The sequence below is a fragment of the Balaenoptera acutorostrata genome, chromosome 7 (assembly GCF_949987535.1).
Source record: "Balaenoptera acutorostrata chromosome 7, mBalAcu1.1, whole genome shotgun sequence".
Taxonomy (NCBI): Eukaryota; Metazoa; Chordata; class Mammalia; order Artiodactyla; family Balaenopteridae; genus Balaenoptera; species Balaenoptera acutorostrata.
The window spans coordinates 68,867,531-68,889,962 of NC_080070.1; the positions used below are offsets into that span (position 1 = coordinate 68,867,531).

The following is a 22,432-nucleotide window of genomic DNA, read 5'->3' on the forward strand; positions in this document are numbered from 1 at the left end:
ATTCAAGTCCTTCATTTACTACTAATAAAGCTACATGACTTTAGATAAGCCATTTTGTGTCTAAGTTTATATAAAACAAAGGGTTGGGTGAGATGTTATCTGAGTCTATTATCGTCCCTAGTTATTTAACTCTGAATATAGAAGTTCACTCACATAACCAGAGGTCTATTCATGGTGAAGACAGTGAAGTTTCAACCTCAAGACCCTCTACTTGCAAGAGCCCTACTGAAATCCTATGCCTAATTTTGTATATGTCATTTCATTTTCTTTTTCTTTCAGAGGGTTCTCCAAATTTTATAAGTTTTAGGTACCAAAAACCTGGGCCCAACCCTACATACAACATATACAGGTTCCACAGGAATATACACACATGTGATTAAGTTGATGCTATCTTCTGTATGTATTACTTAAGTTTTTAAAACAACGTGTACAAAAATAAATGTATAAAATATATATGACAAGTGTGCTATTTAATATAAGAATATATCTTCCTTTCCACCACTTGTAGTAAGCACTTAACTTCTGAACAAGTAATAACATTTAAATGAATGGGAATCCAAAGGCCCTTATCTCTCTTTAACTATCCATCTATAGACTTTCATGCTGTAATAGATAATGAGCACTATTTAGCCCAGATGTCATTCTTTCTTGGCCTGGAATGTTCCATTTTTGAAGTCTACCTGATGTTCTAAAATTTTTTCTAGTAATAAATATCAACCAAAATATGAGATATTATTTCACAGAAAAAAGCTTATCTTATGTGGTTTTAGTCAAAAATAGCTTAATGGCGATCCCTAATAGCAGTAATATTGAAAAGTATGTAGCAATCAATAGCTTACAAGCCGAAAATAGTGTAAAACTCATTTTCAAACACTTTATTACACTGCGCCTTCTTTATATAAAGTATTATGTAGTATATAATTCTGACCCTACAGGGTTAAACCTCGCTTTCTGATATCAGTGCTTACAATAGGGTTGCAGTGGAGTTGATCTTCTGGGTTACCAAATGATTAGCAATGCATTTTATCCCAACTCTTTAACCAATGGTACTTCAAGTTAATTTTTAATGTTATTTTGATTTATCACCAAGGCATAAGTTCCCTCATGCAGCTGGGCCTGGAAGGGAGAGTGTTAATGACTCTGCCATCAGCTCCCCAGCTGCTTAGAGGCAAGCATTTTGTTGTACCAATGTTGACACCCTGCCACAAAATACTTTTACTGACTGCTGCCCAGCTGGAGTGTGGCTGTAAAAACAGCTGGCTGGCTCTGGAGGCAGCTAGGAAATGTATAGGTTAAACTCTATTATATATTAAGTGTGACTAAATGTAGTTTCCTCCCCAAAGGGGGAGAAAAAGCGGAAGAAAGAAAATGCAAGCGTTTCTGAGAAACCCACTATTCAAAGTTGAAGGGTCGGCTTATAAAAGTGCCCTAACATCATACGAAATAATCATAATCCTGGAAAACTAGACATTTGACATCAAAGATAGGATTCGATGGATAATTTCACTAATACTCATCTATTGAACTAGCTGATTTATTGGGTTTTGTTGTACTTACTCTGTAATATTCTTCATAAATTCTACTTATTATTCTATGATATTTAAAGTATCCTGATTTAAAATTCATCATAAATTCATGACATAAAATATGGCTAATGCCGGAACCTCCATTACATTTCCAAAGGCTCAACTTGTGGTCTGAGTTCTAAACAAAAAAGCACTGAACAGCAATTTAGAAAAAAATGCATACATGAGAATATATTTATGATTATGCCAGTTCTTAATACTATTTATTACACCCCAGAGTAAATAAAATTAACATCTAGCTCTTGAAATTGAGACACTTGGCCAGCATTGTTTAAGTCCAGTCTATCTTTAAAATCGGTGTCCTCTATATGGTCCAGAGAAGCCTGAAAAAAATATGGCTAGGAGAAGTTTATTCCCCTAAAGTAACTAAAGTCATGTTATCCTAAAGCGATATCAGTTAATTTATGACCATCAGAGTGGGTCAGACTCTAATCAAATTGTAGAAACATTTCCAAAGTGATTATTCAATCAAATGACTAACATGGTTAATTAGGAGCCATAAACATTGCTCTGAAGTTCATCAAAGTAATGACTTGCCCAGAAAAATTACTGCTAATTAAATTGCCTGCTGCTTTCATTTCTACCTTATCTAATAAAAAATCCAACCAATGAAGTTTGGCATTACATTTTAACTTTTGCTAAATGCTCAACTCAGATCCAAACTAGCTAAGTGGCGACTTCAAAGGGAAATGTTTTGTAGCAGGGAACGGAGGCATTTCATACGTATTCGTTTATGTTTATCCATGAAATAAAACTTACATAATTCAGTGACAATAATAAGCTGCAGTTTATCCTATTCACAAACGTTAAGATGACAGCATATTTACACTGTCTTAATATGCATCCATAATTATAATCTTAGGATCATTAGTACAGCAGTGATTACAAACATTCACCCTGTCATCTAAGAGACCTGGTTTTGAATCTCAGTTCTGATATTTTATGGGAGTATAACATTTTGTTAGTTATTTAACACCTCTTAACTCTCAACCTCCACATCTGTAAAATGGGAATAACAGTGATTTCCTTCAAAGGGTTTTTGGAAGACCGTATGGAGTAAGCCACGGGCAACATTCTGCCCACTTTCTGCTAACACTAAGGATTCAATATAAGGTACTTATTATTAACAGAATCTATTTTTAAGTGAACCTCACAAGTATTTAAACTGTGTGAATCACCGTACTTAAAACTAGAAATAATTACATATCAAAATTATTTTTGTAACTTAATTTGCTATTCTTAAATCATGTATCTATTGAGATGGTTGACATTGCTTATTCGTGTACTTATTCAGTAGTATTCTTCATAAATCTATTAACCTATGATATTTAAAATATATTGATTTTAAATTCATTATAAATTTATGATTTATAAGGTTTAAGTGAGAAGCTCCATAATATTTTCAAAATATTTGGAGGTACCTCTTTTGAGCTTCTTTTTACAGTATTACTCCCTGATATTTGATGCTAAATGGCTTTAGTCTAAAAAGTTTTAAATTCAATCTGTAAATTGAATTATGTACATTTAATTTAGGGTAAAGGATTTTTTTTTATTATTTGGAAACTTATGGATCAAAGAGCTCTTCAGCATGACCTTAGGACGGGGCCAAATCAGCTTGCAGAAACTAAACTGCCTATAATTTGTCACAGATGAGTTCATGGTGATGAAAGCTGATCTAATATGCTGCAAAAATTCAAAGCAGCAAAACACTGTTGTCATTTTAATGCGCTAGCCATAGTCACTGTGGCGGAAGTTAAGAAGAAGTAAACTAACACACTAAACTACCTGATTTGATTAGTCTTCACCTTTAGTAACGCAGTTAAAATTTCCTTTAAATTAAGATAAGCAAGTATGAAACTAAAAAGCTGTTTCTTGACTTGCATTTTAAAACTGTATTGGGAAACATAATACTGATTTGGGAAGCTTTACCAAAGGTCTGCCCACAAAGTGCAGTTTTGAATTTGCTAGGCACTTTTCTGATTTGCATATGCGTTACCCCATAGTACAGGATGAAGTTTCTTCTTCAGGGCATGGTCTGCCTACAGTTTCTAGGAGCTGTAACAGGCCGGATCAGAGAGAATCTATTTGCCACAGTTGTATGAGACATCCCTATAATTTGCTGAAATTGTTTGTTATCAAATAGTGTACAAAGCTGAAAACACTTCAGATTGTAAACTCTAAATAAGGGGGAAAAGCACCTTTGCTTTCATTTGATGCTTCTAGTTAAATTCCTGGAGAAACAATCAGTCTGATAACTTAATTAAGCATTCAAATCTCTGAGAGTAAATGAGAAATCCCAGTAAAATAGAAGTAAGTTCGATGTTGTATTTTAATGTGATTTTGCTTTCATGTGAGTGTGCACTGCAGAGATGGATTGATTACACACTTAACTAACTCCTTGAGGAGGTGATGTAACAAGATCAAGTCCACCTAAACTTGTTTATGGTATAATGATGATGGTGGAAATTAAAACTCCAGGGCCAAAATGTGTGTGTCAACATATATCTGAAATTAACAGGTACTTGGTGAGAAATATGTTTGTGTGTGTGTGTATTTCAATGTAAACACAGGAGTGTAAACAAGTTTTCAAAGATATTTATTTATCATCTAAACAAATATTGAGCTGTACCAAGAACTAAAGGAATCAATCTCATTCAAGAAAGAAGAGCATTATGACAGATCTTGCCTAAGTTTTGTCTTTCTTAAACTTAAGTTTGTTGTTTCTTCTCATTTCCTGGCAAACTCAGTTTAATGTTTAAAATCCAAAGGTTTTCCAGAGTGCATAAATAAATGAGCTTCATAAAGATGTATTTAAATGCACAGGTCTTCACATACATACTAGTGTAACATCCTTGTACTCTGCATTTCCACTTGCCACGTGAAGAGATTTCGTGTAGCTAATCAAGAAAATATATTTTATAAAGTGTTCTAAAAAGAATGCTAACCTGAGGATTTTTTTTTACACCCAAATCTATTTATAGAACAAACCTGAAAGTAATTAACTCTAAAAAATAAGGCCCGGTATTAATATGTCTGAATTCAAGTGTGATGGCTTTTAAGTCAAGTTTTATAAGATCTACCCGTTATCAGTCACAAAAGCTCTATGTGAATATAACAACTTAGTCACTGAAACTCATGTGAAGAAGGCAGAAAAGTTGGAGGTGGCTGAAATCTTAAGAGAGTGATGCATTTGGTATTACTTCATTCACACTTAGATGGGAGCTCTGTCATTAGGATTTTTAGTAAACTGTGAATATAAGTAATGTAAAATCTGCAGAGATATTTCTTTTGCCACAGGTCAGATGTACTGAATCTACTGTTGACAGACTTTGAGGACAGAAAGAGAATGTCAGGCTTTGTATGCCTAGAATAGTGCTTGCAAAACCTTAAAAAAGAAAAAAAAAGTAACACAGTTATCTGCATTCAGATGCTTTTAAAACTTAAAGGCTACATAACCTAAAATAACAGCATAGAATTTTACCTAAGAAACCACAAACTTCTCTTGTAAGCATCTGGGTTTTTTTGCTTTTTTTTTTTTGCAGGGGACAGTATCCTACACAAATAACCACCACATTCAAAGAGGATTAGCTTATTATGATCTAGTTGGCTCACAGTTTTACAAGTTTTACAAGCCTGTGAAGGTTTCAGTAAGCTAGAGTTGAAAATAAAGTTGAAATGATAGGAAACACAATTGCACAAAATAAGCACAATTTTAACTTTGACTACTTATTAGATATTATTGCACTCTGACAATTAACGGAAGTTTAAAAAAATATATGAGAAAAGATGCCATTAGTTGCCAAAACGGGCCACAAAAAAAATTCTGAAGTGGGGGAATTTTTCATGATGAGCTTCAAAACTGAATTGTTCCCTTTCTGGAACCTACACAATTTGAAACAAATACATCATGAATTGCTTTGTCCTCTCACTCATTTCTCCTTGGATCACCTCAATATTCAGATGATTTAGTCTACTTGCTTGGAACATGAATAACACTAGCAGTAAGTTCAGTATGATTGTTTCACTACGTCAGAAACAGCATAATTGTACACTATCTTGTTGGCCATGCACAATATGATTGTTTTAACATAAGAATATCTCTCTTATTTTGTCTTATCCTTTAGCACCAAAGTGTATTTATAAATATTAGAAATAATAGTGGCACCTCATTCAAGAACTAGCAACAGTCTGAGGAAATCTCTAGAAGTTAAGATAAAATCATATCAACAGAAATCCTTATTCTAATTGCCTGGACCCCTAACACTATATTAGCAATTTTACAAACATAGTCATATTTAATCCTTACAAAAACATAAAAGGTATAGGAATTATTTTCCCCTTTCCATGAATGAGGAAACTGAGGACAAAAGAGGTAACAAAACATGCTCAAAATGACATTAGTAGTAAAGAGGTAACAGGTCCAGGATTCAGTATAATGTTTCCAGTGTCATACCAAGTGGGTGGTTTTATTTTTTAATGCTAAGAATAACAAAAACATGTGGATGAAAACAGTGAACTGTGAGGGCCCACACACTGAAAAGAAGGGTTAGCAGAATGGAATGTTCAAAGATACTTTTCTAAACTTAAGAGAATAGTAAATAAATCATAATGACTTACGCGTGTCATTCTTTCAGTTTTGCCTTGTTTTGTTTTTCACATGTGTTTTTGAGTAGCTATCTTTGTAAAATTTTCAAGAGTGTATTAGAAGCAATTAAATAGAAAATTTATACACATGTACACACATGATAAAAACAATAATCTATTTAATCTGAAAAAAATTCCTTGAAAAGATTTCAATTAAGTTATGCCTATGTTAGGTAAAAATATTTTATGAAATAAAAAGTCTCCCTTTTCTCTAAACTATTAAATAGTTGTCACTTAAGTATAGAGATCCTTTAAGTGTAAAATATTCTATAACAATATTCTAAACCTAAACATATATACTCAGATATATACTTGTAAAAAATAAATATTTATCTTCCCTCTCTTGTTCACATTTATGAAACACACACACAGAGGGAGCAATCCAAATGCGCATCCTTAAACTGTCTCATTTAATTGCAAATCTTAGTTGCACATATGAAAACAGTTGTATGCTCATCTCACCCACTCACAATAAGCAGTTCTGGGCCTAAGCATCCTGGTTGTTTTCTTTAAAAAGAAACTAAAAATCCCACACTAAAAAAGTACACCCCCCTCCCCGTTCTAATTCCCTTTTTTCATGCTCGTTCAACTCACAAGCAGATTATCCCTCCCTTCCCCCTTTCCTGCCTGTAAAATCCAAGTTAGACAAACACTGTGTGGCTGAAATGACATATTTGAATGGAATTCAGACCCACCAGTTCCTGTTTATGTTTCTGATTTGAGAATGTTGTCTTCTCATTCACTATACATTAGGAACACTGCAAGGCCATAAATAGTGTCAGGTTACATGCAGGCAGGACCAATGAGCATTAATCATTACTTCCAGTCAACCGGCAAAAGCAGCAGCTGATGGAACACTATACCCTTCAGCTCTGTATAAATGGACATTCCAGAGAGTAAGAGTGTGTGTGTGAGTGTGTGTGTGTGTGTGTGTGTGTTTCCTTTCAGTCTCCATTTTATGAATGAAACTCCAGGCTCTACAGAGTCCATTCATGTAAGAGAAATGCTTACAGGGCTCTGCCCCTAGGGATCAATCAGTCATGGGTAAAACTGATATGATTGGTTTAAGACAGCCTTCAGCCTTCCATTACTGACTTAAAATACAGTCCCTGTCCGTTTGACCTGTGTTAATGCATAAAGAGTACATCCAGACCATAGTCTCAATTCTCAAATCAAATCACTAGCCAATGCCACTTACTGTAACTGTAGATTTAGAGCATACTGAAGTATTTCTTAGAAAAACTGATATAGTGGACCAAAGTACTGTTTGGGGAGATTTGCTATTTTAGCCCAGAACTGAATGAGGAAAACTCATGTGAGATCTGCTAAGCAATAAAAAGCAAAGTCAAATTGTGAGCTCTATTATAATAACAAAATCAATTAGGAAGGCATCACCGTCACTTTTCACAATTTAAGCACCTAAAAATCAGAGATTAAGTGATCTACTAGCCCACAAATCACACACTGAGAAAAAGAAAATTATATTTGGATGCTAGAGAAACAGGTAAGATGTTAATTTTTTCTGAAGGATCAATAGCTCATTCCTTTAAATTCCCAAGTGATTCTCCACTTGAAATTCTTGGAGCAATGGTTTCAAAGTAAGGAGGGAAAAAAAATCAGCTGCCATGTTTTAGGAGAAAATGTGGCCATAAGCAAAAATGACGCTTAGTAATGGAGTAGGGCCAAGGCTTGGCCTTTGGGAGTGTTAAATATCAGGTACAAAAAGCCAAAGTTCATGGAACCATAATCATCGCTGTGCTGGAAATTACTAAAGATGGTAATGCTTAAAAATATCTAGAGTTTTTATGAGGGAAGAAAACTATTTTTTGAGCAATTATAGGAATGATTTGTAAAGAGTCAGTTCAATACCAAACACTGTTAAAACATATAATGGGTTTTATCAGCCATCTGTAACTTGGTCCCTGACTCCAGAGGGAAGAAAATACTTTTCTCTTCCAGTGACCTGAAGCCATACTGGGAACTGGTTGCGGTCAACAATCCCTGAATATATCTCTAACTGATTTCTCATAGGATCTTTGCTATGCCTATAGAAGAAGGAATGAGGAGAAACATGAAAAATTCATGGTCTTTGGTTTTAAATGTGTGCAAGATTTTCTACTATGGTGCTATGATTTAATATTTATCTTCCAATTTCTAATATCTGGCTAATAAAATGATAAGAGAATAAATCAAGTTACCACCATATTTAACTTTAAACTAAAATTAAAATACTTGACACAGCCAGGAGGGGAGATGATAAGTAATCCTATAATCTATCATCCAGAGAAAACATGGAACAGAGAAAGACCACTGAAGAGTCAACGTACATTCAATTATTAATTCTTAAATAACATTCTCTTTTTTTGGCTTTAAAAAATTTCAGTATTATTTTAAGAATTAGTTTTTAAGGTGGTTCAAAGATACGTAAGTAAAAGTGATGAAGTAAAGCTTAATATTTCTAAATGTTTTTATTTCATATTTTTAAAAATTAAAGTTATAATTATCAATCATGGGGCCTTCCATTTCAGAAATGAAGAAGCTAGTTTATAGCAAGCCTGGAAGTTCAAAATAAATATCAGTAGCCTTTACTTCTATTCTCTCTGTTCCATCCAACTTTAATGAGCATTTTTCAACAGTTTCCTTTTGTCATCACTGCATTCCTTGTACTTCTTGAACAATATTTTTGGTTGTTTACTTATGTATAACTCAATTGTTCAGAAAACATGTAAGAACATTTATTATAAAATATATATGAGGTTAGTTTCCCTAAAGTATATATCTCCTCTTAAAAAGTAAATAATAAGAAATCATTAAAAAATAATATATCCTGATGACAGAATTGATGAGATATTACTACAGTAGTAGCAGTAACAATCATAATAGTAACAGATAAGAAATAAACTACTGAGTACATTTTGCCTTCTGAATTTTGGTGTCTTTTGGTATTTGTTTTTTGTTTTTTTGTAATTTTGTGCAAGTTGAGCCAGTTGATTGAGGCCCTGACAAATCATCTCCAAACACATAAAGCACTATTTACTCATATTTCTATGTGGCTGCAGAAAACAATTATGTTTTTCTTGCTCTGTTATCTACTGATTTCATCCTATAACTTTAACCTTAAAACCATATTCTAAATTCTGCAAGGAGAATCCCAAGCAATACCCACTAAGGGCAGCATTAGGAATTACTTCGCTATTTTCTCTGCTATTTAAGATGAGTACCGACCAACACAGCAAAACACAGAATAACATTTACAACATAAAAATCTTCTCTCGCCATTTCAGAAACGCAAAACTATTTAACTCTTATGACTACAGTGCCAGCTTGGACCTATGTGAGTACCAGATATATTTGTCAGCTCTCACAGATGAAAGTTAAGTGTATTCCTAGTTTTAACATATTTAACATGAGCTAAGTACTGTGCATTTATTTTATCATTTCTCTGCCTACATATAATTTTTCTACATGCTAAGTACAGATAATTACTCTCTAAATTTGAAGGTTTGTCTGTTGGCCTTCATCCAACTCCTAAGGTGATGAAGTATATGGAGAACTTGGGAAGGGTTGCTAGGATTTAAAAATGAAAGATAGAAAAAGCCCATCTTCTTTTTCCAAATGTAAGCTTTCCTTATATGTTCTTTTGTTTGTTTTGTTTTCTAATTTTTTGGCCATGCCACACAGTATGTGGGATCTTAGTTCCCCAACCAGGGATCGAACCCTCGCCCTCTGCAGTGGAAGCGTGGAGTTCCAACCACTGGACCGCCAGGGAAGTCCCGAATCTGTTTTAGATACCGCAGTCCTTCATAAGCTTTCTGCTGCAAAATAGATTCAGCTGACAGAAGTTTGAAAATGACTCTTACAGTTAAATTTTAAGCCGTCAAGCTATCAAGTGTTTTAACAAAGAGTGAAGTCCAATAAGAAAGAAGGCTCAGACAAACTCAAAGTTTATATAATCAATCAAAGAATTTTAGAGCTGGCTAGGCCATCAATTTGCTACTTTTCCTTCTAATTATTGTTCAGCCTTTTCCAGAAGAACTATTAGGAAAAGTTACTTCTCTGACAATCTCAATTTTTGATAATGTTTATGGTGTATTTTTTAAAAGGAAATAGAACGCATTTTAATCTGAAATATCATTTGAAGTTTTATATTTTCCTATCTTACAGCAGTGAGCACCTAACAGAATAAAATTTGGGGACTGTCTAATGTGAAACAAATACCCCCACATTAGGAGAAGCACACCTTAAGTTTTAAGGCAAATGCTTTCTTTGCCCTGGGTCACATAGAGCTTTTAAAAAACATAGGCAAATACTCATTCTAAAAATTAGAGAAAAGGATAAATAATATATTGTTAGATATATTGTACTTTATTTTGGACAATTATATAGAAAGATAGGCTGTGGACTGTACACTAAACTAAGAATAAGAAAACCTTGGTTCTGGTTTTGGCTGTTTCACACAACACCTGTGTAACTGATGGTAAGTTAACTTGCATGAGCCTTGGACATTTTATCTGTACAATAGGGCGTAAAGAAGGAATGTGAATTAGGTGAAACCCCAGAGCTTTCATGAGTTTAAAGATTTATGATTCTATGAAACAGCTATTTGCATCAATTTCCCAATTGAAAATAATGCTAACATTTACTACCACATAAATGCGACATGCCTCCAAACTGAAAGAAGGCCTCATCAGTACCAGGACTCATGGCCCTGAAAAACACAATTAAAAAACACAGAAACTTTTTCTTCAGAAAACATGATGTCAGCTTTCTCCCCTACCCTCTACAACTACTTCCTCCTCTCCCGAAGCTCCAAGCACACGCTTTCCCCCTTTTTCTTATTTCAGAAACCTTATTCTGTCTCTGAAAGTTCTCTTTCCCCTCTTCCTTCCCAGCTCCTAGCTTAAACTGCTCCACCACAGGGCTGGGAGGTATCTTTTAAACTAATTAAAGTAATAGAATAGGCGCTGAGTGTTAAAAACACCTTATTAATGTATCACCCCCTCCAATCAACTCCTAGGTTAAGATTTTTAAGACACCCCAAAAATGCAAAGGAACGTAATAGCATTAAATGATGGGACTGCAAGGACAGTGCAGGGATGAACCTGAAACCCACCAAGTAGCACATTTATTCTCTTCCCTCTCTAAGGCAGTCCTGGAAACAAACGAATAGAAAGTCAGGTTTGCAATGAATGCAACTATGTCATCCTTAACTTAGCACCCTTTTCACTTATAGGACTGATGGGATTAATTTGGACACTTTTTTTCTTCAACTCTAAATTGGTTGATACTTTAAAATATAATACGTACTCTGTCTGATTAGGAAAGCAGTACGTAAGCACTATCAAAAGACAAAGCACTTTACAGACAAAATAAATATTGCCTATAATAGCACCACACATATATAACCACATTATTTCTGTCCTGAGTCTTATTTTGCATGAGTCGGGATTTACACTTATAATTTTTTTTATTCAATAGTCTGATTTCACTAAATATTTTTTAAAAACCTGACTTCTAATGGCTGCATAATATTTGTTATTGATAGCCATAACTTACATTACCATTCAATTACTCTGTAATATTCCTCCCCCCACTAAACATTCATCCTGCGTCTCCCCTTCCTTAAGATAATTTTCTGAGAGTGAAAATACCTACTAATCAAAGCACGTGAACATTGTGTGCTGATATTTTCTTAAGTCAAACTTTAGTTTCATGTGCCCACCACCTTCCTAAAAATACTACCCGAAGCTATGCAAAACCAAAACCAAAACAAAAGACGAATCAACGAACACGTACAACTCTAATAAAATATGTTGTTGTGAGTATCTAAAATATTTACCTCATTGGGCATTTTGAATCTGCAAAACCTCACATGCGAGCATGAAAATGGGAAAATGGCCACGATTTTATGAAAATGGAGCACTGCATCCATATGAAGCGCACAATGCTTATTCAACGCTTTTTACGTAGTCACTTGGCCATAGGGGCAAAAGAGGGGAATCAGGTTGGATTCAAGAAAAAACAACCAACCAACAAAAAACCTGTGTCTTGCTTTATGCAGCACCATTAGGCTAGAGAAACAGAGGAGGAAAACAACAATAATAGATGCAATCGGACTGTTGAGAACTTAGTATCACATAATCATGATCACACTGTACTGGTTCACCAAATTGGCCCTAAATATCAATTTTTTTTATCTCCTCAGTGTCTTCTGATCCAAGATGGGTCCCTTTTCCTGAATAAAAATTTCTACTCTACTAACATAATATTTTGCAATTTTCTAGCTTAAATACTCAGCAGTTGAAATTGCATTCCTGTAATTATAATTATAACTAATAGACCTTCCATTTCCCATATCGTAATTAATGTCAGGCTTTATTAGAGCATAATCATGCTACCTTTTCACTTACAAAGCTTCTTTTATTTTCACAACATTTATGTTATATTGAATTAAGCAAGAACGAGCTCTAGAGGCCTTCTTAAAGGACAGCCTTTGGATCACAGATGCTGAGCAAATGGACTATGAAATGTTTTTTGCATTGTCTTTAAATCACATAAAGTACTTTCTAATGTGCTACTTGTTCAACATCAATAAGTGAACAAAGAACTTAATGATTCAGTGATAAATACATTAGATTTCCTAAAAAGGTTATTTAATATTCTGTCAGCAAGGATGAAAGAACTAATGACAATAAAACAAAACATCTGGAGATCATACTTGTTGACGGCAATGTATGACGTATACAGATGCGTCAACTTAATTGCAGCAATTTGGTGGCCAGTAAAACATATTTTGAAACACACAGGTTAATTTTTCATCTGCCCTGGTTACACAGTAACTACAGTTCTTTAGACCACATCCATCCAGAAGATACAACTTTACTATTTAACTATTCAAGCAAAACTGAAGTGTATCTTACTGGCAATATGGAAATTAGAATTCAAAGGTGTTGTCCAACTTTAGCAATCTGAAATATAATTTACAGGGGAGAAAGTAACATAAATTAACAGCTTCTCAAATATTAAACAAATATTCCACAAGTCATTTGCAAGGTTTATGGCAACTTACAAAAGAGATGTCCTATGTACCTTTAAAATAGGATACTGGACCGTTATAGACTGAATGATCGTGTCCCCCATAATTCATTGTGAAGCCCTAATGCCAAAAGTGATGGTATCTGGAGGGGGGCGGGGGCTTTGAGAGGTAATTAGAATAAGACTAGGTCATGAGGGTAGGGCCCCCATGGTGGAATTAGTGTCCTTATAACAGAAGAGGAAGAGAGACCAGAGCCCTCTCTCTGCCGCATGGGGACACAGTGAGTAAGTAGCTATCTGCAAAGCCAGGAAAAGAGGCCTCACCAGGAAATGAATCTTCTGGCACCTTGATCTTGGACTTCCCAGCCTGCAGAACTGTGAAAGTTAAATGTCTGTTACTTCAGCTTTCCCACTGATGGTATTTTATTATAGCAGATTGAGCTAAGGAATGGACTATCCTTCTTTAGGTTAGAAGTGACTGAATCTGTGCTTTTGAGGGTCAGACCGTGGCTGACTCTGAAATTCATATTATATATGGTCCACAAATAATGCAATTGAACCTCACAGCCCCAGTTCCTATTTTTTTGCCCTCAATGGATTATTTAAATCTTTTTCTTGTTTGGTTCACATCTTCTTAAGAAAAGTTACACGTCTTCAACATGATGTTATATATAATTTTATATACAATATAAATATAAGGAGAATATATATATATGTGTGTATATGTATATATATATATGTATGGAAAACCACAGAATCAAGAAAATGATTTCAATGATAATCTTCCTGAGATTATACATATAAAAACATTTCTAAAAAACACAAAGAAGTTTCTAAAAATGCTATGCCATACAAGTCCTTTTGAACCAATTATTTGGGCTATTTTAACTGATTTCCATGTAAAGTTTCTTGAAATCACGATGAATTCAAAAAACTGTGCAGCAAATTAAAATTTGGTTTGGAGAGTAAGGATAACATCAGTTAACAGGACTAGAAACTTGCAGAGAAAAATGAAGCGTATCTATAATAAAGCCCATTGTAGTGCAGGGTTCTTAATTATGCCCGTAAATCATGGACAAACATAAAAGGTTCTAAAGTGTAAACACTATGGTACATTCTAGGACCGTCTCCAAATTACAGGGCCTGGGACAAGCACTCAAGTACAGTCCCTCACACCATATGTTTAAATTTTTAAACTATAAACCAGTCAAACAAACCGATAAATAAATACGTTCTCTCCTCCTATTCCTTGAACCTATAACAAGATAACAACTTGGAAGGCCAGGCCAAACCTAGAATTTGGGAAAATCTCTAGGATGAGTGCTGAACGAGGATGATTATGGAGCCAGTTTTCAGTCTTCAGACCCCAAGCCCACCCCACCCCCTTCCTGCCTCTCTTCCTATCCCTCAACCCCACATTGTTCCACACCATGGGGGCCTCACACACCAAACATATGGGCACAACCAAGCTTCATCCGCATCCTCCCACAAACAGCTGTCCCTTGGCCACCTCCTTGGACCTAGAGGTACACACAGGAACAGTGTGATCTGCCTTCAGAAAACTAGGCCTGGGATAGACTTGCTCAGGCCCTGGAAGTGGACTCAAGGCTGGCTGGGCAGGGAATTCATGGGTCCTGGGTAGCTGGGGTACCTTCCAGAAGTAGAGGTATAGCCTCTCAGTGGGCAATTCCCCTTAGTCCTTTTCAACTTCTTGCCCAATGAGGAAGGGTGGCCAGAGGGAGACTCTCAGTGGTAGGGCTTCTTCTTGCTGAGCTTTAAGACCAGTTTATAATAAAACAGGTAACTTTATGCAAGTTGGAAACTTAAGACCAGGAGACAATTTTCTTTCATCAAGTAGAACCGATAGAAAAACTCAGCAGAGTTATGCCTAGAGAAGCAAGAGTTCCTTCATAAAGAACATCCATAACTTTGCATCCAGATGAAAGGAGGTCACATTGTTTTCAAATATTTTTAAGTCCACAACCATCTATTGACCATGCTTACAATAACGTTAGTAATATTTTGCCTGGTGCCCTTCTTAGAAGCATTAGCTTTTACTTCATACTTTTTCCCCAAATTCCTGAGATTTCTGAAAGGCAGGTGTCCTGATTTTGAGATTATAACAAGAGAAATGAGCACAGAATAGTTAAGTAATTTTTCTGAGTTCTTAAGGTCAAATATTGGCAAAGTTGGTGGTAACATTAACAATAGACATAAGGGCTTTTTACTTTTGGGAAACCCCAATTCTCCATCTTGACGTACTACTTAGTGAGATCTTTCAGGCTCAGTGAGACTAGAGCTAAGTTTATTATTGCTATTTTTGCTATTCCTCTCCCAATATGGAAGAATCCTTACTTCTGGACCCTTGGAATCTTGCCACAAGAATAAAGAAACAAACAGTTATAAGCAATAAGTTACTCAGTACAGAAGAATATTGCTTTCTGTAAATATTGCTATTAAACAGTGCAGCAGGAGCAAATGGAAAGAAAGCCCAGAATCAAGAAAAGAATGATCATGTTACTCTCTTGGGCTGAGAGTGTACGTAATTTTACAAATTGTACTCTTCTTTGGACAGGTTTCATTTCTAGACACTATTTCACCCATTGGCTCATACCAAAATGATTTGACAGTCCAACCCTTCACATAGAGAGAAAGATTCAAAGAAGGAATAAATCAGAAAGATTTCACCAAAAAATGGTCAGGAGCCACCCAATCTGTGGCCAACACTAATGAAACTGACAAGCAAGTGAAAAGATATCTTAAACATAACTTAAAGCACAGGCCTACCTGAATCATATGCAAAATCTCTGGGCTCCTGTTTGATCATCAGAGGAGGGGGGAAGCTTTGGCTGGCCGCACCACCAACCATGGTATTGTGTTCATACACTGGGTCGTGGTACTCCTGCTTAAAGCCTTGAGGTGGGAAGGGAATGTTTGGCTCAGACATCTGCCGTTGGTACATGGGACGTCCTTCCCTTGGCATTGTCGGCAAAGGAGGAAAGGAATTACAGGGTTCAGAAAGTTGGCGGCGAAATCTGGGAAATAAGAGAGCATGTTTCAAATAAAATAGTAACAAGGAATACCCTTTAAAAATACTGGCACGATTTTTAACTGCTTAGTTAATGAACATGACACCAGCTGACCCGAAGTGTAAATCTTTAACAAAGACTAGATATCTCCTTCCTGGGTCAGTAGCACTGTGCTTTCTAATCATAATACACCTTGTGTTCCCCTTCTAATTAGTTCCATTCAGCACCATTTCAGTACATGACAAAAAGTTAAAGATGTGCTTCGAGGAAGGCTAGGAGAGCACTGTAGTGTTTGCAAGAAATACACACTCTAACAGTTAAAATGCCCAACCAGAAATCAACTGGATCATTTACCAGATTTCCTTATTAAGAGGGTCTTAAATTAATTATAGACAAGAAAAACAAAACAAAACAAAACAGGGGAACCAGAAAGAATCTGATTTCAAACTGCAGCCTCCAACTTTTAATTCTGTTATCAAACTAACCAACAAACAAACAAACAAAATCAACCAAATAAAAACTTCCTTATTGGTTTTCCTTCCCTTACCATCAGTTATCAAGGGAGCAAGAAGGGAATGACTTTCTTCTCAAATGTGCGGGACTCTTACCTCTTCAACAATGTCCTAAATAACACTGTATTCTAGTGAGAAATTAAACTGGGAAATATTATAGAGACCGAAATCCAAAGCTAGTTTTAAAAGACTACTTCTTTACTGTCAAACAGCAACACAGAACTCACTGGCTTCCAAGAGCTTCAAACAAAATATCAGGTTGATAAAAATAAACATAAAATATTACAGCAGACCTCCAATGATGGAAGGAACATGCATGCATCACATAGCTTTGGGACAGGTCGTGCTGTTAGGTCATAAGGAAGTTCTGAGGCCTTGGCAGAAGGCTGAGAGAGAGTCTCTACGCTCCTTCCTTCTTGGTTATCCTGTGTACTGATTGGCTAATCACTTCCTCGTTCAGTTCTGTGTTTCTCATCCTAATATCATTGACCCACCGCAAAGATGTGGATTAATTAAAGATTTAACAGCTCTAAAAATGCCCAGGAGTGCTTAAAAAAAACCTACCCAACATCTCTATGAGCAAATGTAAGCCTATTAACTCCCCCCGCCCCCGCCCCCAAAAGCATTCCTCAGACTTTAATTTGGAAAGTTAACATTTAATTTTGGTAACGTTAAATGAACACAAGGTAAAAGCGAAAGAATGGCAAGGCAATTGCTTTAGCATTTCTAAGAACACTCCACCCTGTGATTTAACTCTAGCCTCTCTGGCTGCCATGGAAAGCACTGAAATTCCACCTACACCTGCAGAAAATAAACTTAGAAACTCAGATCTAGCAAAATGGGCTGACTGGCACTGCATTCACTTCCCTTCTCTTGCTTATTTCATTAGCCAAAAAAAGAAACAAATTATCATTAAGAACTGTCAAGGAATGAATCCGAAAATTGTAAGTTGAAGTTAAAAAAAGAAACCAGCTCACTTGGGAAGCCTTCAAAGGAAGATAATAAGACTTCTACTAAAAGCTTTGTTGAAAAATCAAGCCATTTGTTTTCACAAGTCAACATGATTCCAGTTGGTACTCACTGAGGACCACGAATATATCAAACACACGTGCTTCATAAGAAACTACAAGTTTGTGGTATCATTCTTATGACCAATTGTAAAGAGAAAGCGACTCCGGAAGCTTTCTGGAGAGAGTTCATGGGTAAGGAGAGCGTGCTGATGAACTCCTGGGTAAAGAAAAACAGTGTCTTAAGTGGTGGGAAACATTGAGAAAAAGAGACAGGGCTCCCGCACAGTGGGTTCAGGAAAAAGTGCCGAAGGGCTGGCCCAAGGAGCACAACGAGGCTGAGGAAAGGAAGCGGGGTGCTGCCCAGCTGGCCATGATGCATTCCCAGAGTGAGGTGGGGTGCCTCGGCTGGATGGGGCTATTTGGGGGAAAGGATCTGTTCCCAGAGCAAATTTGCCAATTATAACTGAGGGACTGTCATTTGTTGGCGAGAGCTCTCCAAGAAATCCTCCTCAGAAGCATACGGCTTCAGAGATTTTCCTGGGATCGGCCAGCTGGTGCTGTCCTCAACACTCAGTGGGGGGCAGTGGGAAAAGACCCTGAGCTTCCCTCTTCTGGTTCCGGGCCGGCTGTTCTCAGTCTCAAATATTTGACTTCAAGTAGAGGAACTAAAATGGATTTGGCTACAGCATTTCAAGTTAGGTCACCTAAAAACAGCCATACTGCTTGTTCAGCAGTCACCTTCCATAGGAAAGGACTATTCTGCACAGAGCACCCGACTATGCAATCTCTAATTCTGGCCCTCATCTGAGGTGTGAGACGAGCGATCAAGAACTCTGGGAAGTCACCAGAAGCAGACAAAACAAAACTTGCTTTTCTTTGACGTCCTCTTTTTCCCTTTCAGCCCTGCACAATGTGCATCTGTTGAATGGCCCACCCGGCAGTAAGATGTCTTTCATCTGTATTTACAACACTGTTTACACAGATGCACATACCATTACACTCGGACAAAGTCTCAAGTCCACAGGGTGAGACGGGAAAGATAATGGGAAGCATTTCATAACTAAAGCACAAGAGGACTCAGGGATGGAAACCAAGGTAGGAAAGTTATTACTTGGTCTCACATTGGAAAGAATGCTTTCATCTTACCTCCATATCAAAGGAGTTACTGAACTTGAGACTGAGTCCCATTAAATAACCTATGAAAAGCAGATCTGAGTATTCCCTTATTTTCAGAAAGTTGCCAGTGGCACATCTTCTGGTTTCCTCTGCTGATCTGGGAGATTCCTCTGGCTGAGCTATTTTTATAATGGTGTGTCAGAGCCAATTTGCACGGGCTTATTGTTAAATTTTCAGGAATTCTGGGAGCCAACTCTTAAGACACAGCCATTGTTAACAATTAAATTATGTAAATTTATAATTATTTAAAAATTACATTTAAAACAAAGGCAGAAAACACTCAACACTCATCACTTCCTAATTCTTTTACTACATTTTGCTGCTAATTATACTAATTATGCTCTAGAGGTTATGTCTATTGTATCTGTTTGGTAGAAATACTGTTTCATGGCATGTTACTACACATCTCTTTGCAATTCCGCATTCAGGGTTATCACAGTGATAGCCTGGAGTCTGCCATGGGGGCAATATTTACATCCAGACTCATCAAATGCTATAGATCAAGGTCTTTGGGTTTCCTCTCATAGAGAGAATGCTATAGATCAAGGGCCTTGGGTTTTCGCCCAGCGAGCCCGTTGTTAACCATTTACCAGCACACCACTCACTCTATAGAAGTACAAGGTAGAAGGGGAAGAAAGGATGCTATACATAATTGACTTGTGTTTTAAGTTGTATTATTAAGGCCTCTAAAGGTCCTCCAATATTTTATTTCAATACGAATTTTTTTCATCTCTAGGAGTCGAGAATTACCCACCGCAACATTCTCTCTAGCTCTATGTTGTGTCTTGCCTTGTTCCTTTCTAAGTAATACTAGTTCAGTCTCTACCTCTTTATATTCTCAGTGTTCAGGGTCATGCCTCTACTGACATTAAATATTCATCACTTGGAAAGGAGGAAAGATAGTTCTATCAATAAGTTTTCTTCTGCAAAACTATGTACAGCTAAACCACTCATCTAAGGTAAAGAACCTAATTCTGTAAGCCACCTACTAAAATTAGTCTCCTAACTTTATAGAAAAAGTACACACATATGCTCATAAAAATGGGATGATCTGATTTAAAGTTTAAGTGAAGCAATTTAATTCAAGCAAAGCGAAAGGGAAATGTTCAAATGTCAGTATATAGATTAATTTTCCATTTTAGCAACCAATTTAAATGTTTATAAAGGAATGTTTATAAATGACCTTCTCCACAAATTATTTATAGCTAAAGACAGAGCAAGCTCTTCCTAAAAATATTTTGCACAGATGTGCAAAATTAATACACTCCCCTTGAATTTACTATAGGTCTTAGAAATTGGTAGTAATAGGAATTTCTTCCAAGAATGCTAAAAACAGTTGTTTTTTTGGTTTGTTTTTTGCTTTTTTAAATGGTACTTGCAGTTACCAGAGGGTAAGGGTGGGAGAAGGGATAAACTGGGAGACTGGGATTAACACATACACACTACTACATATAAAATAGATAACTGATAAGGACCTACTGTATAACACAGGGAACTCTACCCAGTACTCTGTAATGGCCTATATGGGAAAAGAATCTAAAAAAACAGTGGATATATGTATATGTATAACTTAACCACTTTGCTGTACAGCAGAAACTAACACAACATTGTAAATCAACTATACTCCAACCAAAATTTTTTTTTAAATGGTACTTGCAGTTACCTGTGGTCCATGGGGTAGCTGCTGTCTTGAATGGGCTGCGACGGAGGGAGGTGAGCTGGGAAGGCGCGGTCAGGTTTCGAAGTGTGAGCTGAGTTGGGAGACGCATGGTGCAGGGGGGACACTGGGGTGCTGGATGGTGTTGGGGGGTTGGAGGGCCTCATTCCCACTTGTGGCTTCTGATCATAGGCACTACCCAAGGAATGAAAGAAAAGAGAACATGTGCTTCTTGGGAGCAATTAAAACTTTTTTTTCCCCCAACCCAAGGGAAGAAAAAATATTTTTGGCTGAAGTCTTAAGGAAGTTGGAATTTCGTATTTTTTGGTTTCCATAGCTCTAGAACATGTAATCTTTGAAACTGTCACACACTTAAAAAGAAAATAGGATAATGAATGTATAACTTGGCAACAGCATAAATATAAAACATCTATTTTTTTTTTTTAATTAATAGCTACTTTATTTATTTATTTTTGGCTGTGTTGGGTCTTCGTTTCTGTGCGAGGGCTTTCTCTAGTTGTGGCAAGTGGGGGCCACTCATCATCGCGGTGCGCAGGCCTTTCACTATTACGGCCCCTCCCGTTGCGGGGCACAGGCTCCAGACGCGCAGGCTCAGTAATTGTGGCTCATGGGCCCAGTTGCTCCACGGCATGTGGGATCTTCCCAGACCAGGGCTCGAACACGTGTCCCCTGGCATTAGCAGGCAGATTCTCAACCACTGCGCCACCAGGGAAGCCCAATCCTTCTATATTACATAAGATTTTAGAATAAGAACTAACATCAGTTTAACGAGATGCGGATCATACCTGGCTCGCCTTTATTTGTGGTAGAACTCTAAGAAGGCCATGCTTCTGCCTTACTGTCATTTTTTTAATGTAAAGTAAATGACGCCTGGCATTAATTTCCTCACATAGGATAATAAAGGTTTATGAGGCAAATTAATAAAGATTTATGTCTCTGATATCTTTAAACTTTCTTAGAGTATAAGAATAGGTACAGGGGGCTTCCCTGGTGGTGCAGTGGTTGAGAATCCGCCTGCCAATGCAGGGGACACGGGTTCGAGCCCTGGTCTGGGAAGATCCCACATGCCGCGGAGCAACTGGGCCCGTGAGCCACAACTACTGAGCCTGCGTGTCTGGAGCCTGTGCTCCACAACAAGAGAGGCCGCGATAGTGAGAGGCCCGCGCACCGCGATGAAGAGTGGCCCCCGCTTGCCGCAACTAGAGAAAGCCCTCGCGCAGAAATGAAGACCCAACACAGCCAAAAATAAATAAATAAATTAATTAATTAATTAAAAAAAAAAAGAATAGGCACAAAATAATGTTCTTAAGAGTAAAATCCTGTTATGATCGTCTAACTTCTGAACACAATTACAAAATAATAAAATGAGTAAGCTTGTTTTTATATACATTATGAATTTAAGTTGCTTTCTTTAGCGTAGCTCTCAGGAATATGATTTAACTAATTTTTGTAATCTAAAAAATACTTTATTGAAAACAAATTTTACTTAATTTTCTGAACAAAAAAAGATGTTCTAGATTAAAATACTGTATTTCATTTTAAAATAAAAAGCATTCATTAATATATATTTTTCTTTAAAAAAGAAACTTTAAAAAAAAACTGACTTACGTAATAATTTACCCTGTTGCACCATCTATACAACAGAATTACCTCCAAGTGCAAAAATATTTTATAGAAGTGAAGGAGTATGTGCTGCATAAGTCTTGCTTCCTTTAAAGCAAAGTCAGTGGAACTCATATTATGTTTGGTTCTACCTATTTCC

General features: G+C 36.5%; 1 protein-coding gene across 11 annotated transcripts in view; it reads right to left on the reverse strand.

Moving 5' to 3' along the window:
• Positions 1 to 22,432, reverse strand: part of ETV1 (ETS variant transcription factor 1) — a 95,619-nt gene that overhangs the window by 19,065 nt on the left and 54,122 nt on the right. For all 11 annotated transcript variants that reach the window (XM_007164891.2, XM_007164892.2, XM_007164889.2 and 8 more), the window contains 2 exons: positions 20,656 to 20,844; positions 16,053 to 16,300 (listed from right to left, as the gene is read on the reverse strand). In XM_007164891.2, coding sequence (XP_007164953.1) covers positions 16,053 to 16,300; positions 20,656 to 20,844 — 437 coding nt within the window. The remainder of the gene's footprint in view (positions 1 to 16,052; positions 16,301 to 20,655; positions 20,845 to 22,432) is intronic.